Consider the following 25,652-nt stretch of genomic DNA (forward strand, 5'->3'; position numbering starts at 1 on the left):
CATCCTCCTTGAATATCACATCCCTGCTGATCACTACCTTCCCCTTTCCTGGTTCAGTGCACCATAACCTGTAGCCTTTCATTCCCTTTTGGTAACCCAACATAACACATCTGATTGCCCTTGCCTCCAACTTTCCCTGCCTATTATGAGCAAAAGCTCTTGAGCCAAAAATCCTGAGCTTGCTGTAATCACCAACAGAGCCATACCATTTGTTATCCGGTGTACTGAAACCAATGGCTGATGATGGGCATTTATTAATCAACACAGCAGTTGTAGCTGCTGCCTCTCCCCAGAAATACTTTGGCAAGCCTGACTGGAGAAGCATACATCTCACCCTCTCAAGGATGGTTCTATTTGCCCTTTCAGCCACACCATTCTGCTGGGGATTATTTGGCACGGTCCTATGCCTCTTAATCCCCTTTGACTTACAAAACTCATCAAAATGTGTAGATAAAAATTCCAACCCGTTATCAGTTCTAAGGCACCTAAGTGAAACCCTCTTCTCAGTCTCTACCTCCTGGCACCATTCCTTAAACTTTGTAAAAGCATCAGATTTTTCCTTCATCACATACAACCATATTTTTCTAGAAAAATCATCTATAATGGTGAGAAAATACCTGCCTCCTCCAATACTCTGGGTCTGAGCAGGTCCCCATATATCACTGTGTGCATAGTCTAGTGGAGACTCTGAGGTGTGCTTCCCCTTTTGATAACTGAGCTTCTTGCTTTTTCCCAATATACACTGCTCACACTTAGCAATTTCTTCCTCACAATCTTCTGAGCTTGCATCTATAACCCCAGACTTGACCAATTCTTTCAGTCCAGTGACGCCCACATGACCTAATCTCTTATGCCAGATTTTAAGATCTATTTTCTCTGTAAAATTTACTTCATTGCAGATGGCTTTGGCCTGCAGGTAATAGAGGTTGTTGTATCTGTGAGCTACCATCATGATCTTTCCATCCTTTCTAACCTGCATCACTCCACCTCTTGAAGCAAATTCAAACCCCTTATTCTCAAGAAGACCCAAGGAGATCAGGTTCCTCTTGATTTCTGGTATGTACCTCACATCAGTGAGGATCTTGAATGTTCCATCTTCCATGATGAACTTCACCTTTCCTTTTCCTTTTACCCTGCAGACATGATCATTGCCTAGTAGAACAGTACCATCAGAATCTTCAACATCCATGATCCAATCTCTGTGTGAAGTCATGTGAAAACTACATCCAGAGTCCATCACCCATGAATTTGACATTCTCCTATCAGTGACATTCATGACTTGTGCCATCTCAATCTGTTCAGCAACATCTGCAGTGTCTGGGGCCTTCTTTTCCTCTGCTAGTTTCCTTTTAAGTGCATAGCAGTCCTTCTTGAGATGCCCAGGCTTCTTGCAATGGTGACACGATCTAGTCTCCTTTCCATCAGCTCCCTTATCCTTCCAAGATTTCTTCTGAGACTTTTTCTTCCCAGACTTCTTGGTATCATGCTTGATATTCAGACTTTCTGCTGCAACATCAACAGATTTAGAGCTAGATTTCTGGACCTCCTTGAGTTTCAAGGCAGAATACACCTCCTCATATGTTATCTTTGAATCCCTGCCCAAGAGAATCGCATCTTTAAACTGCTCATAGCAATTGGGGAGTGAATTCAATAGCATTAGAGCCTTGTCTTCATCCTTGATCTTCTCATCTATCATCTCTAGATCATCCACACACTTCCCAAACTCCTCCAATTGCTCAAGAACACTCTTACTCTCCAAGATCTTGAAAGTAAAAAGTTTCTGCTTCAAATGGAGGCGATTCGCCAGTGACTTGGTCATGTACAACGACTCAAGTTTTGCCCAAACATCAGCTGCCGTCTCCTCCTTGGAGACTTCCCTCAACACTCTGTCACTTAAGCTCAAGATCAGAGTGCTGTAGGCTTTATCTTGGAGCTCTTGTTTCTTCACGATTGCCCTTTCATCCGTCTCCTCGGCCTCGGCCTCGGTCTCGGCATCGTTTCCCCTTTTCAAGATCCCCCACAGCCCTTGCTGCATCATAACTGCCTTCATCTTCAATTTCCACAGCCCGAAATCGTTGCTTCCGGTGAACTTCTCCATCTCGAATTTCGCGGTCGACATCGCAATCAACTTCCCACAGACGGCGCCAATTTGTAATTACGATGCAGATTCAAAATCAAAACGGGTGAACGAAAACTAAGAGCAGAAAACACAACGCACAAAGGATTACGTGGTTCGGCTGTAAAAAGCCTACATCCACGGAGAAGATGAGCCCTCTTTATTCACTGACTCTCAAGATGGAATTTACAGAGGAAGATTACAATCAATTCACACTCAAACTATCACAATCTCTCAAGAACTCTCTATTCTCTCGGATGATCTTGAAGAATATGATAATCTCACAAAGAAAGCGTAAAATCGACTCTAACTGATTAACTCCTTTAAGGAATTGAATTAGAGATGTATATATACTCTCCATGGCTTACGGTTTCAGCCCCAATTTGATCAAGTGAGCTGATTCTTCTTCAACACCTTAAACCCCTCTTTCTCTTCCTTAATTGCAAACCAGTCCCTCAACTTAGTAAGTTGTTCAATTGCTCCCATCACTTCCAACATTTCCAACCACTGCAAAATGACAAATAAAGGTTTGAGAAAACTTTGATCAACCAAGTATATAGGCCGATAATTAGTAGCTGCATGGATGATTCTAAGTTGCTTTTCATCCATTTAGGTGGTGTTCAGTTTTCAAGATAAAATAATATCAAGATGCAATTTATAATTGAGTTGTGAGATTATTTTAGTCATAGGGGGGTTAGCTATGACTAATTATCCCATGATTATCCATCTAGGATTGAGTTGTGGGGTTGAATTTCATGAACCAAACACACTACAAATTTAATCCTGGATACAATATTGCAAACTGAACACCCCCTTAAAGTTTCCTCTCTCACACCCTCGTAAAGGGGTTCCATATATGCCAGAGTTATGTTGAAAAGTAAAATGCGAAAAATAAAAAAAACACTAAAAGCTTTATCGTCTACATTGTATTAAGCTTGAATTGTTCTTGTTGATATATAGTACATGAGTATTTATAGGAATCTAGATTAAATGTTCCTAAGAACTATACTATTGGAACTCTACATTATGATAATATCCTTTTACCAACATACTTGAGACTCACATGTTCTCTTTTCAACATGTTAAAATGAAGCACCCTAATTTTTATTAAGGCCATCTCCAACCATTTACACCAAACTCAAACCTATTTTGGATATATGTTATTAACACCAAAAGTAATTTTATTCCAATTATTTACACCAAACTCAAACCTAAAGAATATTCCATATCCACCTACTTTTTATACCTTTTCAATTACGCCTAAATACTTATTTAAATCACACACTAATCCCACATCATTATATCAACAAATTTAATTAAATAATAAAATAAATTTTCTTATACTTTTTAATTACTAAAAAAATACGCCAACTTGAAAATTAATATACACTTCACATGCTATGATAAAATTAATGCATAAATCAAAACATATTTAAAAATATCACAATTACATAAAAAAAACATACCATAATATGAATATAAAATTGAAAAAATTCAAGACTTGAAAGTTGTGATTGTTCCCAAAATTGATCAACTAGTGCAAGTCTAGAGGAGCATTTCATTTCTTTTTTGCGTCATATAAAGTCAAATACTTTTGAAATCGAGCATCTTCATTTGTTATTGTAATTTTGTTTTCGTGTTTTAGTTCACACCGATTTACAATATCTCAGATCATCTCCAATCATTTACACCAAACTTCAACTCATTTTTAAGTATATGTCACACTAGAAAATAATTTTACTTCAACCGTTTACATCAAATTTAAGATTTACACCATTTTTGGGATTTTGTCTCACAAAACTTTTGCAGTAACACCAAATATGTTGTTGTTTCACAAAAAAACCCAAAAATGGGTTTGAGTTTGGTGTATGGTTAGAGAAGATTCATACACCAAAACTCATATTTGGTGTATGGTTGGAGATGGTTTCATACAGTAAATTTTTGCAGTAACATCATATTTGGTGTAAATCGGTGGAAAACACAAAAAATGAGTTTGAATTTGGTGTATAATTGGAGATGAATTTTACACCAAATTAAATGGATTTTGGCGTATGGTTCAAACAATATTTTACTTCACTTTTATTTTACAATATTGTTATATGTAGAGACAAAAAAAAGGGGGGGGGTTGGGCCGTGTGAGTTGTAATGAAATAATGAATTATAGGTGTATGAATTTGTATTTTTTTCTTTTCTAAGTTGAGGTAGCAGTAGAATGAATGGTAAAGAAAAAGTATATACATTTTGATCTCCAAGTACGTGTCGCAAGGCATGAACACAACAGGACATGTGTTGTTACATTACACCTGTACTATGTCTCACTGCACTCTCAGTGTCACTTGTATATATGGAGTAGTATTGAGGAGAAGATGCACACACAAACACACACAGAGGAAGAGCAATATGGGGAAAATTGGGAGCGGAAGAGGTTGCGTATGGGCTATTCTTATGCTGGTGCTGTTGTTGTTGGCAAGTGGTAAGTAGTTGAAGTGTATGTAATGTATATGCGTTTTGATATAAAGAATTTTAATAATAATAATAATAATAATAGAGGATTACTACTTTACTTGGCAGAAATGGGGGTGGCATCGGCATCGGCATCAGTGGGGGAGCAGAAGAGGACTTGTGAATCGAAGAGCCATCGGTTCAAGGGCACATGCCTAAGCAACAAAAACTGCGGGTCCGTGTGCAACACAGAGGGCTTCCACGGTGGCAAGTGCCGCGGCATCCGCAGGCGCTGTTTCTGCACCAGACCCTGTTGACTCAATATCATCTAAATAAGCCATAGCCTGTCCTAAATCCTAATCCTCTCATCTTCACTTGTATCACCACCCAACTCATCTCTTTTGAGTTCTACATATTGCTATCTTTATTTATAATGCCAAACTATTTCCGACTCCACTCTATTCATCACCAACTCTATCTACATTTTTCAATCTATTTTATTTTCAAACTTAGCCTTTCCTATAAAACACATTATTCTCCTCTCTCTGTTATTCTTTCTTTACCCGGTTCATGATTTTTTCAAAAAGTAGTAGTATTAAAAAAATGTGACATATAATTGAAACGGTAGCAAATTTGACTTCATTTGTTTTGTGTGTTTCGAAATGTGGCCCAACATGAAAATGGCCCAGGGCCGGAGTCCGGGCCTTGCGGAGGCGTCAACATGCTCTAGTTCGCTCACATTGTGCCACGTGGTAGAAGTGAAAGGGCAAAAAAGATCGAAAAAATGAAAAAATATCTAAACGTGATTATGTCTTTATCCGGAATTAGTTTATACTTTATAATGATAATCTTTTTTGTGCGGTACCAGAAATATGCATAACGCTATTATCATAGATACACATATAATAATTTCTTGTAAAGCTAAAGACAGTCTATGGGAGAGTTGTAGAATTGCATAAAGAATGAAGTGTTTGGTAGTTAAGCAGTACAAAATATTTACCAATATATTAATGTTTTTTTATCCATATTTGTCAAAATCCAATATTTGTCGAATTAAATTTAAAATAATTTAAAGTTCGGGTTCTTGGATGTTTTCCAAGAACTTAAATTGCAAGAAGGTTAAAAACTCCCCTAAACAGATTATAACTTGAATACTTTTCAGCTTTAAAGCATTAGTATGAAAATTACAAATTATTTAAAGTATCATAATTTAGATGATAATTGTCCTTTTTATGAATGCCAATGATTGAATGCACTTAAGTTAAGTTGAATGGTAGATGAGAATTAAGATAAAGATATGTTAGCCCCTCAAAAAAGAAACGAATGGAGTATGGAGTATTGTTTTTCAATATACCAAATTAATACTACTACTATCAAAATACATAATTTGTGATATTAATATTTGAACGCACGACAAAAATTATTGCTGACATTATATACCATGCACATAAAACATAGAATATCATTAATAAGATTGATAACTAAAATAAGAAATGTCAACTATTATTTTCGAAAATAATGAAATCCTTAGAATGCCCTAAAATACTTTATTAACTTGATTGCCACTTTTCTAAAGTAATTTAAGTAGTAGATAAAGTCACATGAGCCCGAAACAAAAGAGAAAGAATTAGGTAGGCTGTTTCTTCTAGTATTTCCTTTGTTCTGATAACTCAAATAAAATCAGTCAATTATAAACCTAACAAAGTCAGATGAATTTTTAATATAATTAACAAATTAATTTTTTTCGTCAAAAATATTGAAGTCCTATTTATGATCAAATTGAATAAACGTATTCTAATACAATTCGAAAACTAAACAAGGCCGTAGTACGTATATAAATATCCCAACTTCCCATGATTATCTCAATACAGATTCAAATCGCGTGTAGTTTCTATGTACCCACATTGCATCCCAACCTTTCCGAATTCCACCCAAAATCGAAAACCTAAATTAAACCTCACAGAATGGAGAGTGCCAGCGGCGCCGCCGTTGTGAACGAAAGCCGCAGAGAGTTGTTGAGCGCCGATACGATCCAGCCGTCGTGGAGGCTCAACTTGGACGCGTTCCGCTTGCCGGAGCGCGAGTCCGACAATCGTCACTCCACTTTCAACATCCGGCGTCTCTTCAGGAACAAAAGTATGTTTCTGCATATTCTTAATATATATCGCATATTTCCTGAATTTTCCGCGGAGAATATTAGGGGAACTGTGTCAAAAGTGTATCAAATAAGTAAGCCGTGTGAATCATGTATAAATAAACACTCCTTTTCCCCTGATGCACGCGGTGGATACAGATATGTTATAGAATATGAATAATTCCGGATCCTATTCTCCTTTTTTTGGATTTTTCTTTCCAGTCATGTCTCCTTCCAAATTTTTTTATTCAACTTTGAATATGTCCTTTTGTTATGTGCTCCTTCAGGTGATAATTTGATCTGATTTCTCTGACTAAGGTTCAAATGTTGAAGTCTGTCTTTTGCAGAAACAATTCTCTGGTTGTAATTTAACGGCAGCCACAATAGACTCTATATATACGCTTTAAAATATTTAGTATCGATCTCTAAAATCTCCTTATACGTTTTTATTAACGGAATAAGAAAGACGATTTTGTTTGATGATTCCGGATCTGAAAACGTAATTGTACACGATCGATGTTTCTGTATATATCAATATATCATGCGTGTGTGATGATGATGGTGGCGGCGGTTTTAGATGATTTGGTTGTTGGTGGATATTTGTTAAGTTAGATATTTATGATGTTGGTGGTGATTTTAATTTATCAATTTAATATATTCTTCACGCATTACTAAAAATAAAGTATTATGGTCATCTATATTAAATTGATAATAGTACTACATATTTTACCACAAGTAACATGTGGTAGTAGTTAATAATTATCACTTGATTTTAGTTAGGTCAAAATAGTTTATAGGTAGTTTGATATTTATTCACATATTTCAGATTTTGTTTATTGACGTTTTGTTATATACTAGTACATCCGCTGGCTGCCTACATAGATATAGGATAATTTGGCCTTGCCTTAAAAGAAATACATTCGAGGGCAATATTTTCTTGAATTTAAAAATAGATATGCATACACAATAAAATGTTTTATGAGTACTTAATTCTTCATTAAATTGGCGCTTTGTTTCTTAATCTTGTTAGCTTGTCCGGTTTTAATTAATTTCCGCATAAGGGTTTACTCTGAGTTCAATGTAAATATGTGATCATTTTTTTCCTGCAGGAAAACAACGAAAAGTTGCAGAGTATTACAAAAAGCAGGAAAGACTTCTGGAAGGATTCAATGAAATGGAGACAATCCATGTATCTGGTGCTTTAGCAGATGCTCTTACTGAGGTTCTTAACCTCACTTAACCTGTCATACTCAGAAGAAAACGCACATGATACTTTTAAAAGTGAAGCAGAAATAACCACATTAATACTTGTGAATCAGTGCTCATCCCTGTATCACTCATAACTTCAATTTATTCTGATACTTGCTGCTTTGACTAATACTGCTACTTTTCCGTTTTTTATTCTTTTTATAATTTATGTCTTCTTTGCCCTGTTTTAAGATTGTGTTAAATCATCCTTGTTTTTATGGCTTATTCTGCTCTTATATCTTTCCAGGATCAACTGAAACAGCTTGCAAAGAGTGAGAGGCTAGCTGTTCACATATCTAACTTTGCCAATCTGATCCTTTTCATTGCAAAAGTGTATGCTTCATTTGAGAGCAGATCTTTAGCTGTCATTGCATCAACCATGGATTCTTTCCTGGACCTCTTATCTGGGCTGATCTTGTGGTTTACATCCTATGCTATGAAAAATCCGAACCAGTATCATTATCCAATTGGAAAGAAAAGGATGCAACCAGTGGTAAGATTTGGCATCTGCTTCGAAATAAAATAACACACTTATTATAGGGCATATTAGCTAGCAAGATGAGCTCTTTAAAAATATGACTCCTTTAATTGAGTATGTCTTTTACAGGGCATCATTGTTTTTGCTTCTGTTATGGCAACACTGGGATTGCAAATTATACTGGAGTCTGTTCGGCAACTGATATCAAAGGTATTTCATCTTTAAAGAATTGAATTAGCTCTAGTTCTCTAAATTGGTTTACACCAACAATTTTTTTTTCTCGTGGAACAGACTGGCCCTGAGATGAACCATAACCAAGAGATGTGGATGATAGGCATCATGGTATCTGTAACTGTAGTGAAGTTTGCACTTATGGTTTATTGCCGCCGATTTAAGAATGAGATTGTGAGAACCTATGCTCAAGATCATTTCTTTGATGTCATCACCAACTCTGTCGGATTAGCCACTGCTGTTTTGGCGGTCCGTTTCTACTGGTGGATAGATCCTACAGGAGCCATGATGGTGAGTACACTCAATTAGCATTTAATTACCAATGCAGGCAAAAACATCCATTCTCTCATTATGCATGCCATAATTCAATCAGATTCATGCTTATTAGGCTTTATATATGTTCTATGTTGCCAATGCTATTCGACTCTATGTTTCAGATTGCAATTTACACAATCAGCACTTGGAGTAGGACTGTCTTTGAAAACGTGGGGTCGCTAATTGGAAGAACAGCACCTCCAGATTTCCTAACGAAATTGACATATCTGATATGGAATCATCATGAGGAAATTCAGCACATTGACACAGTAAGGGCATACACATTTGGTACACATTACTTTGTGGAGGTTGACATTGTGCTTCCGCAAACTATGATGCTGGGCGAAGCACATAATATTGGCGAAACGCTACAAGAAAAGCTCGAGCAACTGTCTGAGGTGGAGAGAGCATTTGTTCACATTGACTTTGAGTTCACTCATAGACCGGAGCACAAGAGCAAAGTCTGAGCAGCTAATAATTTAAAACCCTCTGGCTTCTACTATATATATCCATGAGTAACTGTACATTAACTATACTTTAGTATTCGTTTAAGTTTTAGGCTTCCTTGTTTTAAAACATGTTTTTGTCTATTAATTGATCATGTTTATAGTGCTTCTACATTTTCTTCCCCCTTCTCGTGATTATATTTGCATATGGAGTATTGCATAATCTATATTCTCGTTGACCCTTTTTTATAAGTGTCTGGTTGGCTTCGGATTTGATGGAAAAATAAATTATGAAGAAAATAACTTCTTCATACTATGCCCCATTTTGATGAGGGGTAGTGAATAACTACTGAGTATAACTTGTCAGATTAAGAATCTTGGCTTTAATGGCTTTCAATCCTGACGATTCGTGTTGCTGCAAACTAAGAAATCTTTACACCTAAATTTTTGCAATGATAAACGACTTATATGGTAATTTATTCAAGAGGAATGATATGCTGCGGTCCTTTACATGAGCGCCACTTAGGCGACTGCTGACGTGGCAGTGACATAATATTTTTTGTTTCTCTCAATATTCTCCTCCTCTTTTTATTAATTTCTCTCTCTGCAAACAGCACTTATGTTCTTCTGCCATGGATTGCATATCCGAAAATTTTATTCTTATTGAGATGTTCATTCTTCTGTGCAAAACAATTAAATTCAGTAGTCAATTCGTTCCGATGAGTTTTATCTATTGGAAAATCTGGCCAAAACAATATCTGCAAATTTCGACATCCTAGTACATAGTAGTACTCTTCTACTTCTCTAGCTCTGCAAATTCTCCATTTTCTTTGCAATAAAAAAGCAATATCTCTTTCATTTTTGTTTAGAGAGAATGAGAAACCAATTATTGTGATAAAGGGGTATGATTGAAAATTTTCATTTTGTTAGTGAAAACTAATTGCAGAAATTTTAGGAATGATTCAATATCACGGCACCCATTCCTTTTATTTTTCTTCAATGAATTTCTCTCCTCAGTAGCACGTTCTTCTTTAAAAGACATCCCTGCAATATTGCCTGCGCAATTCTCTTTCTCTTCTTTAATTTTCTTCTCAATTCTTTCTTTATCACAATAAAGAATACGCCAAAAATGATGAAGTACTATGCAATTTTCAATTTCAGACCACAATTCACTCTTGATTTTTCTCACCCTTCCTCTTTCTAGGTGATAATTATCGTCAACAGCCCTCAACCACTTTCAAATAGAAGAATTATTTCCAGAATGAGCAGTGAAACACAAATAGAAGAAAACGCAAATACCGCGTCGTTGATAGCAAAAACCATTTGATGAAATAACTGAAAATAAATATTATAGGCATGACGAGGAGAGAATTGAGAAAATGAGTAGGAATTTGATTAAAATTGCTCAGATGGATTTTGATTCTCACACAATATATGCAGAGAATTGACGAGATTAGAATCGAGCAAGAAAGAATAAAATAGTCAATCTTCTTCTTCTTTATCAATCATCCTTCCACAGATATCAGAAAGTTGCTAAATGTAACCATGGCTTCTGATTGTGATTTAAAAAATACTAAGAAATTAAACGGAGAAAATTGTGGAAAATAGGTAGAGATCGGACTTTTTCAATTTTGCAGAGGGGGAGTAGGTTTTCGAAGCAGAGAGGAGAGAGAAATTCAGAAGAAAACTAAAAGGAAGGAGTGCGTGAGCGGTGGGTGATCTGGAATTGTCGCTCAAGAGTCGCTCATTAAGAGTCGCTCAGCAGATCAAAACTGATTTATTCAATAAATTACACTAAATTTATAAACACGAATGTCATGGCTTTCCGCCAATTCCTACAACAAACTAACCAATTTGATTACAAAACCAAAAAAAAATTGGTTTTAAAAATGTTTAAATTACAAACCATCTTTCACATCAAGGCTCAATTTTCTTTGAATAAACCAGTACATGTTTAATTTCATTTGCACACAATCAAATCAAGCTCATAATACAAAATCACCAGTTTTTAAGTACTCTCCAATTTTTGTTGGTCGCGATACACAACATGAATTAGTCGGATCACGAATTATCCGATACCTGCTACCTGTTTTACACCCTTATCGTATTATCATGTAGCTAGAGGACGGAATGGTGAAATGTCAGTTTAGGATGTAGTATCATGTATGAGTGGTCCTTCTTGATTTGAGTTTTTACTACTCCTAGTAAATAAGCCAATGACCATGGCTACCGTCAACTCTCGAAAGAATCGGCGAGCCAATTGGAATGAAAAGAGGATCTCCATATATGCGTTGCATATAGGCAAAAATCATCATTACATGTGACTATGTTCTGGAATTTAAAATTTTTCCATCAACATAAAAACAGAGATGATGAAGTCGTCATCTTTTTCTAATTTCAACACAAGAATAATAGCCCCATACTTTTTGTGATATTCTATGTTAGCAACGCTACATCCGACCAACAACTATGTTTACATAATACATACACACTCTTGTGATACAACTTCCTGCATGAAAGAAAACAAGACGACTCAACATTTTATTTGGGACAATAATCTTAGCAATTAAGGGAGAGGTTAAGTTAAGTAAGAGAAAGACATACATCGCAGTTGAGCAGGGAGAGAGGCATCTCATCTATCATGAAGGAAGCCTGTCCAGAGGCTTTATAGTTGCAGAAACCTTGGAGCGGTCGAGCTTTGCATATTTCTCAGAAGTGACCTTCAACACAGATGTTTTGGCTGCTTTGTGAAACTTGAGTATCATCTCCACACAACCCCTGCACAATTCCAAAGTCTAAGAGAAAGCCTAATAGTTTAAATTCCCTCAATATCCAACAGAGAGCCTACCTGATTTGGGATTCTTCATAACGTGTATGTTTCGTTAGTAGTGGAGTCCATCGCGGACTCAATCCCATTGTGCATCGTGCAACAAAGATTGCAGATGCACAGAGCATTGAGGGCTTGTAGTTCAAGGCTTCATATTCGACTAAGCATAGCTCAATGAGGTAAAAAGCTAATCGTTCAAGCTGGGCCCACCAAATAGAAAGTGATTGTTAGTTACTCTACTTGATTGAAGAGACATTATTGCACAAATTTTTACAGCATACCTTTGTGTCAGATTGAGCCGCCTTGAGAAATCTAAGCATGAAAACATAGGCAGTTGGCTGGTTAAGACGGAACTTCAATTTCTTCAAGATTATCTTTTCCTGAAACTCACAAGTTGGTACAAACTTCATCTTTTTGCAAACAGAAAATAATGCTGTGCAAGCAATCAATAAAGAAAGATCTGCCTGCACTCACCATTTTCAGCATTTGATCCTTAGTATATGACTCGGCTGAGATGCTTATTAAGTCAGTAACCTGTGGTTACCAAGAAATCGAGAGATAAGTTTTCTACTTAATGAGAGTTTTACAGTCTGAGATTGAATGCATGAATATATTACCCGGGGATGCCAAAAGTCTTCATATTTGGATGCCAACAGGAGAGCAGTAAGGCCCACTAATTGCATTTCATTCTTCTTAATGCAGTCGATGGAGAGGTATCGATCTAAGAGTGTAACAGTGAGGAAAAGTGTTTCCTCCATCAACTCAAACCTTTGATGAACCTGCAACCAAATGGTTGTGAGAGGGAAACCAGAAGGTGCAGAAACCACTAAAAGACAAGCAATGATGTTGATAAGAATGAGACCTCAATAAGCCAATTGATTAATATACCACGCATTTGTGGTGCAATATCTTTTTGTGTTTCCAAGTAGTTCTTCAGCGAAGGATTCTGTGCCTGCAAAAGGTTTCAGAGAAAGACTTTATAAGAAATGCAAAAAAGTTATGTACTAGTAAAATGATGAAAAGTAGGAATGTGGTTCACCTCCATAACCCAATAGTATTGGTATATATCATCAACGTAATCAGAAACTTCAAGATGGTTACGATCATCATATATATCTGGTAGAGTTTCCTGGGATGCAACTTTACTACATTCTTTAAGCAACTGCAAAAGTGGCCATAATCAACTATCAAGTTGGCAAGCAAATTTTAGAGGTGTTGATTACATGGATACTAAAAAAACCTTTGATCTGGACATTAGTGACGAAATAAATGAATTCCTGCGATCAGATCTTCTCCTTTGAACACTAGTGCTAGAAATATCCTCCTCATGGGCAGGTTCAACTTGGGATACAACAGAAGGAATGTTTTTTATTACAGAAACCTTGTCCTCCTTTCTCTTGGATAAATCTGCTGGTCGAGAAGTCACTTTCTTTACAGTGGCTATCTGGATTGGTTTCGAATTTCTTCGAGTGCTGAGAGCTGTAGTTGTTCTTTCTCCAGTCAGCTGGAATTTAAGTGACAGAAAATTTTCTCAGTATATCTGTAACAGTATGCTGGATCTGATTAAAACTCCAACCAGAAACTATATATATGTTCTTCATCTCATTGTAGCATTGATATAAATGCATTTTGCTTTTGAATTTTTAAGTAGAGGAAGAAACACATATCCATATATTTCAGTATCATACTATCATAATCAGAAGTTGTTAAATTTATCTGTCATCATTATTATCCATTCTCGGATTAGTTTACTTTGAGTGACAAAATATATGTAGGAAGAAAATGTGTTAATTGAATCTAGCAAGTAACCAATCAAACGAATAGCTAGTGTAATAACAACAAAAAATTTGGAAGGAGAAAAGAAGAAAAAATATATAAGGGTTCACTTACTTTAATAGATTTTCTAGATCTCACTCCAGCTTCCACTTTGGTTTCAGCCCTCGGTGGCCTGAAAACAACACGCCACATTGAAAAACAATGCAAAAAAGAAAACAATGCACAAAATGAAAACATAACACATGTTAAAAACTCAGACTCTTCCTTAGAGAATTTCATTGCTTTAAAGAAAAATCTATCAGCTGAGTCTAAATAAATACTGATACATTAGGGTTCAAGAACATGCTACAATGAAAACCTGACCAGACAAATATAAAGCCAACTCCAAAAGCTGTTTTAGAGGATGTCAAGCATCATATCCCGATTGAAGAAAATGAATCACACAAGTCACAAAGACTAGATGAGGGAATGGTTCATATTTAGAGTGTTTGATCTTGAGAGGCATACTAAAGCATTAAAGTACTGCCAGTTCACAACTCATATCCCACATTAAATCCATTTGTTATATGCTGACAGATATTCTCCTTCTTACTAAGTTTCTTCTCTCTCCCAGAAAAGTGTATATATATGTTATGTAGAGATCTAACTACAAAGCAGGAAAATTTGGAATGTTGGGTAAAACCACCAAGATAAAAAAAAAATACAACTTCTTCCTAGTGAAGAGTTGCCCCATAAAATGGGTAGAATTAGTAACTTCAGAAGCTTAAAAATGTAAAACATAATCAAAATTCTTAGACGTATGACGTACATTGATCTGAAGCCATCACTAACTCTACTCCCCAAAGGACGGCGACTAGGATTGCTCGGTTTTGGTGCAACACTTGCCCTAGAGTTGGTGTTAACTGAATTCACAAAAAGTTTACAAATATTGATTAGTAATACACTCATGAGTCTCTCTCAAAGAAATACCGAATTAAGCCTGATAGAAAGCTCACCAGGGAATCCATGTTTTACCCTAAAGTTACTTGACCTCTCAGAATTTCCCTGTTGTTGTAACAAATAAAAGGGACTACATCACACTTGCAGCTTATCAAGTCACAAGACAATATAAAGTCAGATGGTATAACGTCAAAACCTTTGTTGTGCCACTTGTTTCTACTCTGCTGGCCTGCTTTATTGTTGGCAATGATTTCCTATTAAACCATCATAAACAACAAAAACAGGAACATTAATACCTGTGAAATCAAATACATTTAAAATGAAATAGAAATTAGTGGGAGCTTAAACCTTGTCAGAATAGTATTTCTAACTGATTTCCTGAAACCGAAAGGAAAGGAAAAAAAACTCATTAAAAAACATGCATAATAAAAGTAATAGAGTTGGAAGATTTGCAAAAACTAGCGAAGCAACAAAAATTCTGGTTTAAAAAATGGTTAGCAATTTTTGAGTTCACCTTCCGGTAACAGTTGTAGTCAGTGAGTTACGGCTTTGAGCTTTCATCCTTGGCTCACCAGAGATAGTCTTAACATTTTCTTTGACAACTGTTATTCATTAAAAAGGAACACAATGAGATAAACAGATCTTCATCAGTGGAGTACTTTTTTATGCGGTGACAAGAAATACTGATACTTACGGTTCTTTGAAATCTGATCTGTATCTTTGGTTGAATCTAGAGCTACGATTTCCTGTTTCACACAACACCAGACCTTAAATTCTCTTAAAAATATTGGCACAGGAATTGTCACCCAATTCTTGATACTGCTTTAGACCATTTTAGTCTTTCATAACTTGATTCAATTGAAGTGAAACTTCGGGTGCTAAAAGCTCCATATTTGAGAATTATCAACCATTTCCAAATTCAATTATGCGTGTGAACTAATTTAGTGGGAACAGATTTGTAATGATATTCATTAGCATACCGCAGAAAGTTTGCTTGACAAACTACTGTCCCTCTTTCCCAAATCAACAGCACCACTGCGAGACAGATACCAACAGAAAGCAAATGAATCACACCAATGAATAAACATGTATCAGGACACATTCTAACAAAAAAATAAAAAATTGTGGATAATCAAAGCAACACAGGGAAAGGTTAATATAGTTTCAAGAGTTGAAAGTTACACTAACCTTTTTTGAAGCAACACCACCTTGTCTTTGCCCTTCCTGTAGTGAGATGGAAATCAGAAATATAAAAATCTTAATTACATTAGACAGAGGAACTGAATGATCAAATCCCTAAGATTTCTTCTTTCATCTCTTTCTTTATTTATTCTCTGTTTGAGATTAAAACAATCTAAATCGATGCATTTGACAGATCACTTGAAGATTGTTCAGATATATATCCATTTAAGACAGCTTTTCATCATACACTCCTTCAAACAATAACGAGAGAAATCTCCTACATCTAAAGAGCAGTATTGTTTGGATGCTGAAAATCTAAACTACTTACCCAGATTTAGAGATTTTTCCTTGGTCAGTTTTTGAAAAGGTGCAGTTCCCATTGCCAATATCAGACAAAACTTTCCTTTCAACTCTAGAAGTCACTGCGGGATGAACCAATTATTCAGAATACAAACACATGATTACTCGGTATTCTATACAGAATTTGTGAGACTTACAAGATTTAAATGGTTTACTTTTTCCCTTCTCCGAATTCTTGACACCACTCTATAAACAGACAGGAAAGGGAAATTCTCAAAATAATTAGTCCATAGAGAAAAATGGAAGCCCCATACATAAAATCAAGAAAAACAATTGAAAAAAAAATAGGCTAACCTTTGAATCATTGGCATTTAGAACATAACCTCCAGTTTTACATGTAGCAGACTGTCTTCTGCATATTAACATATAGATAGAAATTAGAAAACATAAAACCTTAATCAAAACAGAAAAATACTTAGCCTAACAACAAACACTTACTTGGTTCGATTGTTAAGAGTGTCAACTTCCACATATATCTTGAAATTGCTTACTTCTCCTACTTGAGAATGAGGAACATACTGAGTCAGCACTAAATCAAAATTTTGGGGAACATAGCAACTCAATTACTTAAAACAGAAATTACCGGGCTTGCTCATCTTTTGTTTATCTGCCGTTTTCTCTCTACGAGTATCCAATCTGCCCTAAATTGGTAAAAACATCAACTATTAAGTTTCTCTTTACTGTCAATAAAATCACAAAATCAATTAATTAAAAAATGAACTTAATTCCAGCCTACGAGAGAGTAAATTATAATTCTAATGCGGTGAAACAAAATTAGGAGTGTAACCTTAACAGCCACCATATCTTTCTTCAATCGAACGGTTAACTTTTTCTTCCGATTCTGAACTACTGGACTCCTCGCAATGTACTTAGGATTCTTCACGATTCTTCAATAAATCTTTGTATTTTACTCCTCTGTTACAAATATGGATGGGGACGAAAGAATCAAAAGGTATAAGCTTCGAACATAAATACCTAATCGAATAATTAAAGGATAATATTGGGCGGGCTTACCTTGTTGTTTGAGATCGATTGAGAAGGAAAGTGGATTGATTGCTGGTTTGAATATGGCACAGTCACTGTACCGTTTGAACTTTGAATTCTAATTTCTCTATTTTTCTTTATTGAACCATTTTCAATATATTCAAATTATAGCTTGATAAAACATGAAAAAAAAATTAGATACTCGCAATTAAATAGGAGAGTAGAATTTCTATCTTTCTTTAGTTGCCTTTTTCTTTTTACTCTTGTTTATAATTTAGTTTGTTTATTTTCTATATTGTACCACATTTTCTTTTATTTTGTGTTATTTTATTGTGTTGTATTTCAATATATGAACACTCTAGATACTCTTAATTTTTATCATAAATTTTAAATGTTTACAAGATAATTTAAATGACTTTTTATATTTTAAAAATTTATTAACTAATAATAAAACTTATACTCCCTCTTCCTAATTAAGTTGAAACTAAAATTTTAAGTACGAAGATTAAATTGTGTTGATGGATTAATAAAAAATAAAATAGGAGAAATAGATAATGTAGATAAGAGAGAGTAAAACGGATGACTAAATAAAATAAAAGTGGTTATATGTTTTTTTTTAATTAGGAAAAAAATGACTTATTTAGTTCTATACATATACAAAAGACAAGTTTTGACCATCATTTTGAATGTTTATAAGATTGGGTAACATCTTGAAAATTTAGGAGTTTTGGGTGATTGTTGTAAAAGATTTCGTAACGTTTTAATAAAATCACATAATAACTCCCTAAATAATGTAGGCATATATAGCTACCGATAGTGTGCGTAAAATATTAAAATTAATGACTTTTGAAATCTATGGCCAAATAATGTAACCCGTATGTAACGGCCGATGATGTGGTGATTATGGTATAGCTATGTCATTAAATTTAATGATTTATGAGGAGTTTTCAATTTATGCGTTTTTTAACATTTCAAATCTATGACTAAATGTATCCATTGATTAAATCATAAATTAATATTCATTTTAATTATTATCCATAGGATTTATCCAAAGAAAACACCCTAAGTCAACGAAATGGCGAAAAGGAGCAAAGAAGATGAAGAACATAAAATATCACATTCTTTATGCGCACGTACATAAATCATCAAATTGGAAACTAAAGAGGAAAATAAGGTTGAGATACAGAGTCAACGATAGTTTAGTCCTTTCAGGTATAAATAAGTAGGGGAAAAGTTACAGCACATTGATGATGGTGAGTGTTTTGTTGGGTTTTTGTTTTACTATTTAATTTTCTTTATTTTATTAGATTTACATACTCTTGGTATATATTTATATTTTTTTATTCTTATGTAATGATATTATTATTTATTTTAATTTATTTATTCATACTATCAAAATAAGAGTAAAAAATATTCTAAGTCGCGCATAGTGCGTGGGTTAATACTAGTTCAAAATAAAGAACACGACTCATCTAAATTGAAATGAAGAGAGTAGTTATTAAAAATATATGAAAAATAAATAATTAGGTCCGATCTGCCAATCTGGTCACTGATGGAAGTAATATTACGTATAATTCTGGACCAATTGTAGAGTGGCTCCACGATGAAAGATATAATAGTGCGCTAGTGACACAATGAAGGCGTTCAAGTATCTGTTTTAGACATTTGAACCATGTTTTGATACATTTCACGTTTGCAAACAATTGATGAACTCATCTACATGGAAGGCTTAGAGTTAGAGGTAAATTTTTTATAGTTGTTGGAATTGATTCAAACAAAGTGTCTATTTGTGACTACATCGTGAAACTAGTTATAGTTAGAATTTATGAAATAAATCAAACTTCATTATCGTGAGAAGAAAAAGAAGTGTACATCTTATTTGCATATAGAAGTTAATTTTGCTTATTTGCATATAGAATGTAATTTTGCTTCAGACTTTTTCTCCCATTATGCGTATAGTTTTTACAAAGGAGTTCATGTTCTAGATGGCCCTCCACCGGGTACGAATGCTTGGCTACTACAGTACATGATAGATTAGGTGTTTCTTATTTGCCTTAGATTCTTCAGCTTCTAGGTTGTGCCCAGTTTCCTTAACCAAAAAAAAAAGTGTACATCTATCTGATAGACATTTCAGAATTATAAATACAGTGAATTCTAAATTATCAAAACAATCGACACTAGCCCATCCAAGGTGTTACAGAGTCTGATAGTATAATACTTCCTTCGTCCCACAAAGTTTATCCCAATTTGACCCGGCACGGATTTTAAGAAATTGTTTGACTTTGTATTAAATGGAGGTGTATAGTGGAATAAGGGTCTCACATTGATGAGATTAAGGGGTGAATTTAATGTCTATTTTTGATAGATTCCAAGTTAAACTTTGTGGAATGAATGAAAATGATAAAATGAGATAAATTTTATGGGACGGAGGGAGTATTCCATATTGCAGTGGTTATTAAAGTATAATATTCAAGGTTTACAAATTAAATTAACCCACTGAATATCCAAAATTCCCATCTACACAAAATTAAACAATTGTAGTCTACTTGGGGCTGACAAGAGAGACCAACATTAGCGGATAGCACAGCAGGTTCCCACCTTAAACTGTGCGGCGGGACACCAAAGCAAATCCACAATCAAGCTTTTAAAACAGAGAAAAGGCAAAGTAAATAAAGCAGTAATCCTTTATTTTTATACACAAATCAAAAGCAAGAGACATAGTAACGACATCATGAGGCAATGAGAGTTTCTTACATAGGTTAGGTCAATGTAAACTAAGTCCAAAGCGCCACTGTTAGGGATTTGGATGACAACATTTTGTCTCCATCTCTCTCCAAACCTAAAATTACATTTTCCACCTAATTTAAATCATCACTACTTTTACAACTTCAAACTTTTTTGTCCAATTCCCCTCCACTATGTATGTTGCCCTATCTTATTGATTTTCTTGACGTTTGAATTGATCGCGCTATATTAAATCAGATTGAACTACTAAACGGAATAATTTATATTAATAGACTATAAATCTTTCGACCAACTTTTGCACATAATCATAGTATAGCATCAACAAAAATATATTCCCAAAATTCAATGGTCGAAAAGTGTAATAGAGTAGTACTACTAAAATGAGTCTACCCAACCATCTGAAAATAATTATAAAGTGAATGGAACCTAGCTAACAACCAATGATCTTAATCTCACAAATTTACATGGTGATGGTGGTTTACAACAATTTATATAATGAATTCTATAATTTCGCAATGACAGCCCTTTACACTCAAATTGCAACTTTTGGTTCGAGGAATGGGATGTATAACTAAAGTTTGTTAAAGCTTAAGTTGAACTATTATTCTCTGTTCAACTTCTTTCTATTCTGATACTTTAATTAAGAAGTACAACTTGTGTACATGGTTTAATTATTTTACTTTTTGTAGCCATGTATTTTTTTTATTTTGACCATTTGCAAAACCCCCAAGTATTCTCTTGATCTGTATAATTTTAAAATAATAAAATATCCAATTACTATAAGTCAGTACAACGTTGATATAGTATATATAATTTAATACATGCAAATTTAGATGTAAATTTAATACAGTACATGCAAATTTAGATGCAAATTTTAATTACAACCTTGATAAAACATAATTTAGCAGACTATCACGAGAGGGCACCACTGCTGTCTACTGCTGATGTGGCATTAAAGTTGTATGGTTGTATTGCAGCGACCAAAACTGATTGATTAAACACCAGTTATTATATGAGTGTATGAGACAATATGTGTGAGAGTTTCTTTTTAATTTTGGTAGTGACAGTGGTGAGGGGAATTCCAACCAGTATAGATGCGTTTGGGTGTTGAAAAATACTTAGGAACAGTTGAACCAAAAAGGCAAATTAAAGCAAAGAAAAGAAAAAAAAATTGGTATGCTGCCTATTGACCATCCATATATATACTCTACTTAATTGGGCACTCAAATATTCTGATTAGCAAGAGCCACCCTTTTCCCACAACTCTACTACTACAAAGCAAACCTCTCCTCTCCTCTCAACATCACTAAAAAATCTCTTCTCCTCTCCCATGAGCTCCCACAAACTCATAATCCTATCATTTCTTCTTCTTCTCCTCCTCCTCCTTCCCCGAGCTTCCGCTGACTGCGTCGGCGGCCATGATGACGGCCAAGCTGTGCGCCGCAACCACACCGAGGCGCTCAGGTACAAGCTGGCATCAATAGGTTCGGTTCTGTGCGCCGGCGCGGTTGGCGTGAGCCTCCCGATCCTCGGGCGGAGGTTCGAGGTGCTGCGGCCGGAAAACGACGTGTTCTTCATGATCAAGGCTTTCGCGGCAGGGGTGATACTGGCGACCGGATTCGTGCACATCCTCCCCGACGCGTTCCGCAGCCTGTCGTCGCCCTGCCTCGGGGAGGATCCGTGGGGGAAGTTCCCCTTTGCCGGATTCGTGGCGATGATGGCGGCGATCGGGACGCTGGTGGTGGACACGGTGGCCACCAGCTTCTACAAGAGCACGCACTTTGACAAACCGAAGCTCGTCGACGAGGAGGCTTCTGGCGACGGCCACGATGGCCACGTGCACGTGCACACTCATTCCACGCACGGCCACGCGCATGGAGCGGCCGCCGCAGCTCCGTCGCTTGACATGAGCGTGTCGGATCTTGTCCGACAGCGCATAATATCACAGGTATGCATACTACTCTCACCTTCTTCTCATTACATGTGACACATTTTTTTTAGCACAAGTTTTTAGGCAGTGTTGTTTTATTGGTTAAATGAAGAGAGAATAAAATAAAAGTGATAAGAAAATATAGAGAAAAATTAGAAGAGATGATAAAGTAAGAGAGATTAATGTTGCTTTTTTGCCCCAAAAAAAATACGCTTCACTTATAGTAAGACAAGGGAGTAATTTGTTTGCAGTATATGTGAATGGATCATGGATGGTGATTGTTGGTGTTGGTGTAGGTTTTGGAGGTAGGGATTGTGGTTCACTCGGTGATAATCGGAGTGTCGCTGGGAGCATCGGAGAGCGTGGAGACCATTAAGCCGTTGCTGGCCGCACTTTCATTCCACCAGTTCTTCGAAGGGATGGGGCTTGGTGGCTGCATTTCCCAGGTTGCTAAATTTAATTTCGGTTTTGCTCTGATAAAAAAATATCTAAAACATGTGTTCTTATCATATTTTGTCTTATCTGTCTTTCATATATGACCCCACCTTTTCCTTGTTTTTACAAGGAAAAATAAAATGGAGCTTGTGGGTAGTAGTACTATATAATTAGTCCATGTGTTTTGTGTGATTAGGCGAAATTCAAGTCGGTGACGACGACGATTATGATGATGTTCTTCTCGGTGACAACACCAATAGGGATCGCAGTGGGGATCGGAATATCAAGCATATACGAAGAAAATAGCCCCAAGGCTCTAATAGTTGAAGGGATTTTGAATTCCGCATCAGCTGGGATACTGGTTTACATGGCGCTGGTGGATCTGTTAGCAGCAGATTTCATGAACCCAAGGATGCAGAGCAATGTTAGGCTGCAGTTGGGCGCACACGTTTCACTTCTTCTAGGTGCTGGATCTATGTCTTTTTTGGCCAAATGGACATAGACTTAGACTGGCTTCTTCTTTCTTCCGTTGTTCTCAATCACAATGGCATGCACCAAACTATTCATATTCTCTTACAAGCATATGTTATGTATGTGTGCACAAGACTGTGTGTGTGTCTGTGTGAAATTAAGAAAAAAAGCATTCAAACACAAATATCCGGTCATCAACCTTTGCTTTCCTCATCCCATATTACTAAATCTGAATAGATACATACTGCATACATCATCCTTGTGCGGATATGTAATGTTGAATCACCTATTTCACAAGTTGTTACAAAATGTTAGGCCGCTTTACCAGATATAACTCTGGAATTTCAGCTTCAACAGTATCTTCTTCGGTAATAGATCTGGAATAAAAAAATTGACGTGAAACTGAATAGATTCGAGGGAGCTTAACAAGAATATAACTTGACTTGCCTACTGCCATTATGTTTGCACCTTTGGTGCAGTTGCTATAATTTTTCCGTATTTGGAATACTACATTATTAACCGAGTTTTTGGCTCAGTGGAGCTTATTAGATCAAGGGTAAAACGTCGATTTCTAATAATTATATCTATACCTCTAATTTCCATATTAAATTTGGTAATATGAAAATGAAGGTGTGAACTTAAAATTGAAGCATTCAATATTAAATCCGGTTCTATCGTGTACTACTCCATAAATAGGAGTATCACATAAGCATTTGAATTGTAAATTGAATTTTAATTTTAAACCCTCTCAATCTTACAATTTAAATTAAATAAAAGTCAATAACAAATTTTAATTAAGTCTTCATTCAATAATAGTGGAGATGTTTCTTTTCGGCACACAATTTTTTTTTTTTAAAGTGTTAAATGAGTTAAGGAAAGGAAGAATAAAATAGAAAATGAAAAAGGTGAAGAGATAAAGAGAGAATAGAGTAAGTAAGAAGAAATGCATTAATTTTTAGTAAAAACAAATAATTCCACTTCTATAGAACATACCAAAGTTGCAAAATGACTCATCTATTTGGTCATTCTATCATTCATTTGTTTTCTGTCGTATTTCAATTTATTGATCCAACTAAGTTTGTTGGTATTTTAAATTTTAAATAAAAAAGTGACTACTAAACAAAATAAAGAAAAAAGGAGTAGAAAACATGCTTATGAGTAGGCCTGTCAAATTCGGTACCCGCGGATACCTGATTTGAAAATTTCGGGTACCCCATCCCGATTTTCCTAAAATCTAATATCCGATACCCGATCGGAAAATGATTTCGGATACCCAGATACTCGACTCGGGTATCCAGTCCCGATTTTGAATTTTTATTTTTATTTTATTTTTATTTTTTTAACAAAATTAAATACAAACTTTTAGAAATACAAACTTGTAATAGTTCGAATTTGATACAAACTTAAATTAGTTCGATTAAGAGAAAAAAAAACACGACTACAAATTTTTAGAAATAAAAAATTAATAAGTTATAGCATCCATTGTTCATCAATAATAAACATCACAATTCATATATTAACTCTAAATGTGACTTAAGAGTAAAAGATTTTGGGACTAAATTTAATTATTTTATTTTTTAAATAATAGAATAAATACATAATTTATTAAAATTTAATTTTTTTAAAAAAATTGAGTAATTCGGGTAATTTGAGTATACTCGATCGGGTATCGGGTTATCCGATATCCGATAATTCAAAAATCATATACCTGAACCCGATCTCGAAACCTGAAAAATCGGATATCGGATATCCAATTATTCAATATTTCGGGTTTGGATATCGGATATCCAATACTCGATATCCATTTTGACACCCCTACTTATGAGTTTCACTCTTTATTTGATGTGTTTAATAAATTGCAACAAGTGCTGCTTTTGAAACGACACGAATTTTAATGAAAATTGGTAAAGTAAGAAAATAATTGGTAAAATAACAGCAAAAAAGAAAAATAGGTAATGTAAGAAAGAAGAAGAGAAAAAACAATGAAAGTAATGTTAGTAGACTGTGAGATTCACGTCTTAAAATAGAAAATTTAGAAAGTTTTCATTTTTAAATAATGGCCCGAAAGAAAGATAGTTTCTATTTTTAAGGAACCGATGCAGTATTTGTAAATTTGTAATCAAACGTAATTCCCCTCAAATTAATTGAACTAGTAATTTATATGGTTTTGGCAATTTATATTTATTAAGAGGCATCGAGCTATTGGGCTTTAGAGCCCAAATAATGGATTTAGTTTTCTTAAGAAGCTAGCGACTATTGGGCTAGCTACTAAGAACTTAGGGCTCTGTTAAACTAAATTAAATTGCTGGATCAGATCTGACGGCTACAAACGAATCGCTTAAATGTATAAATACCCCTTTCATTCTACTGAAATCGCCACCCTTGAGCTGAGTTCAGCTGCGTACTCGGAAGCCCACACACTTCACACATTAGTCTTTAATTGCTTTCGAATTCGATTTTTTGTAGTATGTGATTTCGCGACGATTAATGTAAAATCGGGGCGAGCGTAGATCTGTGTTCGTATAACCCGGATTGAATCGTCGCCAGAAAAAGCTTTTCCTTTGTTGAGATCTGCGGCTTCGCCGGAGATTTC

General features: G+C 35.2%; 4 protein-coding genes across 7 annotated transcripts; 3 read left to right on the forward strand and 1 right to left on the reverse strand.

Moving 5' to 3' along the window:
• Window positions 1-4,460: 4,460 nt before the first annotated feature.
• Window positions 4,461-5,014, forward strand: LOC125187778 (defensin Ec-AMP-D1-like). The gene is made up of 2 exons (XM_048084411.1): window positions 4,461-4,589; window positions 4,688-5,014. The coding sequence occupies exons 1-2, from the start codon at window positions 4,517-4,519 to the stop codon at window positions 4,873-4,875; spliced, it is 261 nt and encodes an 86-aa protein (XP_047940368.1). The 5' UTR covers window positions 4,461-4,516; the 3' UTR covers window positions 4,876-5,014.
• Window positions 5,015-6,363: 1,349 nt separating this feature from the next.
• LOC125186514 (metal tolerance protein 10-like) lies at window positions 6,364-9,582 on the forward strand. The gene is made up of 6 exons (XM_048082886.1): window positions 6,364-6,694; window positions 7,802-7,914; window positions 8,188-8,433; window positions 8,548-8,628; window positions 8,710-8,940; window positions 9,087-9,582. Exons 1-6 carry the CDS (start codon window positions 6,523-6,525, stop codon window positions 9,429-9,431), a joined length of 1,188 nt encoding a protein of 395 aa, XP_047938843.1. The 5' UTR covers window positions 6,364-6,522; the 3' UTR covers window positions 9,432-9,582.
• A 2,088-nt stretch (window positions 9,583-11,670) lies between these two features.
• LOC125190278 (putative cyclin-B3-1) lies at window positions 11,671-17,598 on the reverse strand. 4 transcript variants are annotated; one of them, XM_048087541.1, is made up of 25 exons: window positions 17,509-17,598; window positions 17,282-17,409; window positions 17,078-17,135; window positions 16,933-16,990; window positions 16,789-16,846; window positions 16,632-16,680; window positions 16,463-16,556; window positions 16,141-16,176; window positions 15,933-15,987; window positions 15,647-15,698; window positions 15,467-15,554; window positions 15,301-15,330; window positions 15,149-15,206; window positions 15,009-15,057; window positions 14,822-14,915; window positions 14,128-14,185; window positions 13,478-13,741; window positions 13,277-13,399; window positions 13,100-13,189; window positions 12,855-13,016; window positions 12,712-12,771; window positions 12,519-12,617; window positions 12,259-12,437; window positions 12,015-12,188; window positions 11,671-11,919 (listed from the first exon to the last, which is right to left on the reverse strand). In XM_048087541.1, exons 2-24 carry the CDS (start codon window positions 17,294-17,296, stop codon window positions 12,050-12,052), a joined length of 1,968 nt encoding a protein of 655 aa, XP_047943498.1. In that variant the 5' UTR covers window positions 17,297-17,409; window positions 17,509-17,598; the 3' UTR covers window positions 11,671-11,919; window positions 12,015-12,049. The 4 variants fall into 4 exon arrangements, with proteins under 4 accessions (XP_047943498.1, XP_047943497.1, XP_047943500.1 ...); XM_048087540.1 differs by having other exon boundaries at window positions 16,933-16,993; XM_048087543.1 differs by lacking the exon at window positions 17,509-17,598 and having other exon boundaries at window positions 17,078-17,174; window positions 17,282-17,408.
• A 3,867-nt stretch (window positions 17,599-21,465) lies between these two features.
• LOC125190280 (zinc transporter 1-like) lies at window positions 21,466-23,272 on the forward strand. The gene is made up of 3 exons (XM_048087544.1): window positions 21,466-22,171; window positions 22,450-22,599; window positions 22,785-23,272. Exons 1-3 carry the CDS (start codon window positions 21,554-21,556, stop codon window positions 23,088-23,090), a joined length of 1,074 nt encoding a protein of 357 aa, XP_047943501.1. The 5' UTR covers window positions 21,466-21,553; the 3' UTR covers window positions 23,091-23,272.
• The last annotated feature ends 2,380 nt before the right edge of the window (window positions 23,273-25,652 follow it).

Source organism: Salvia hispanica, chromosome 5 (genome assembly GCF_023119035.1).
Source record: "Salvia hispanica cultivar TCC Black 2014 chromosome 5, UniMelb_Shisp_WGS_1.0, whole genome shotgun sequence".
Taxonomy (NCBI): domain Eukaryota; kingdom Viridiplantae; phylum Streptophyta; class Magnoliopsida; order Lamiales; family Lamiaceae; genus Salvia; species Salvia hispanica.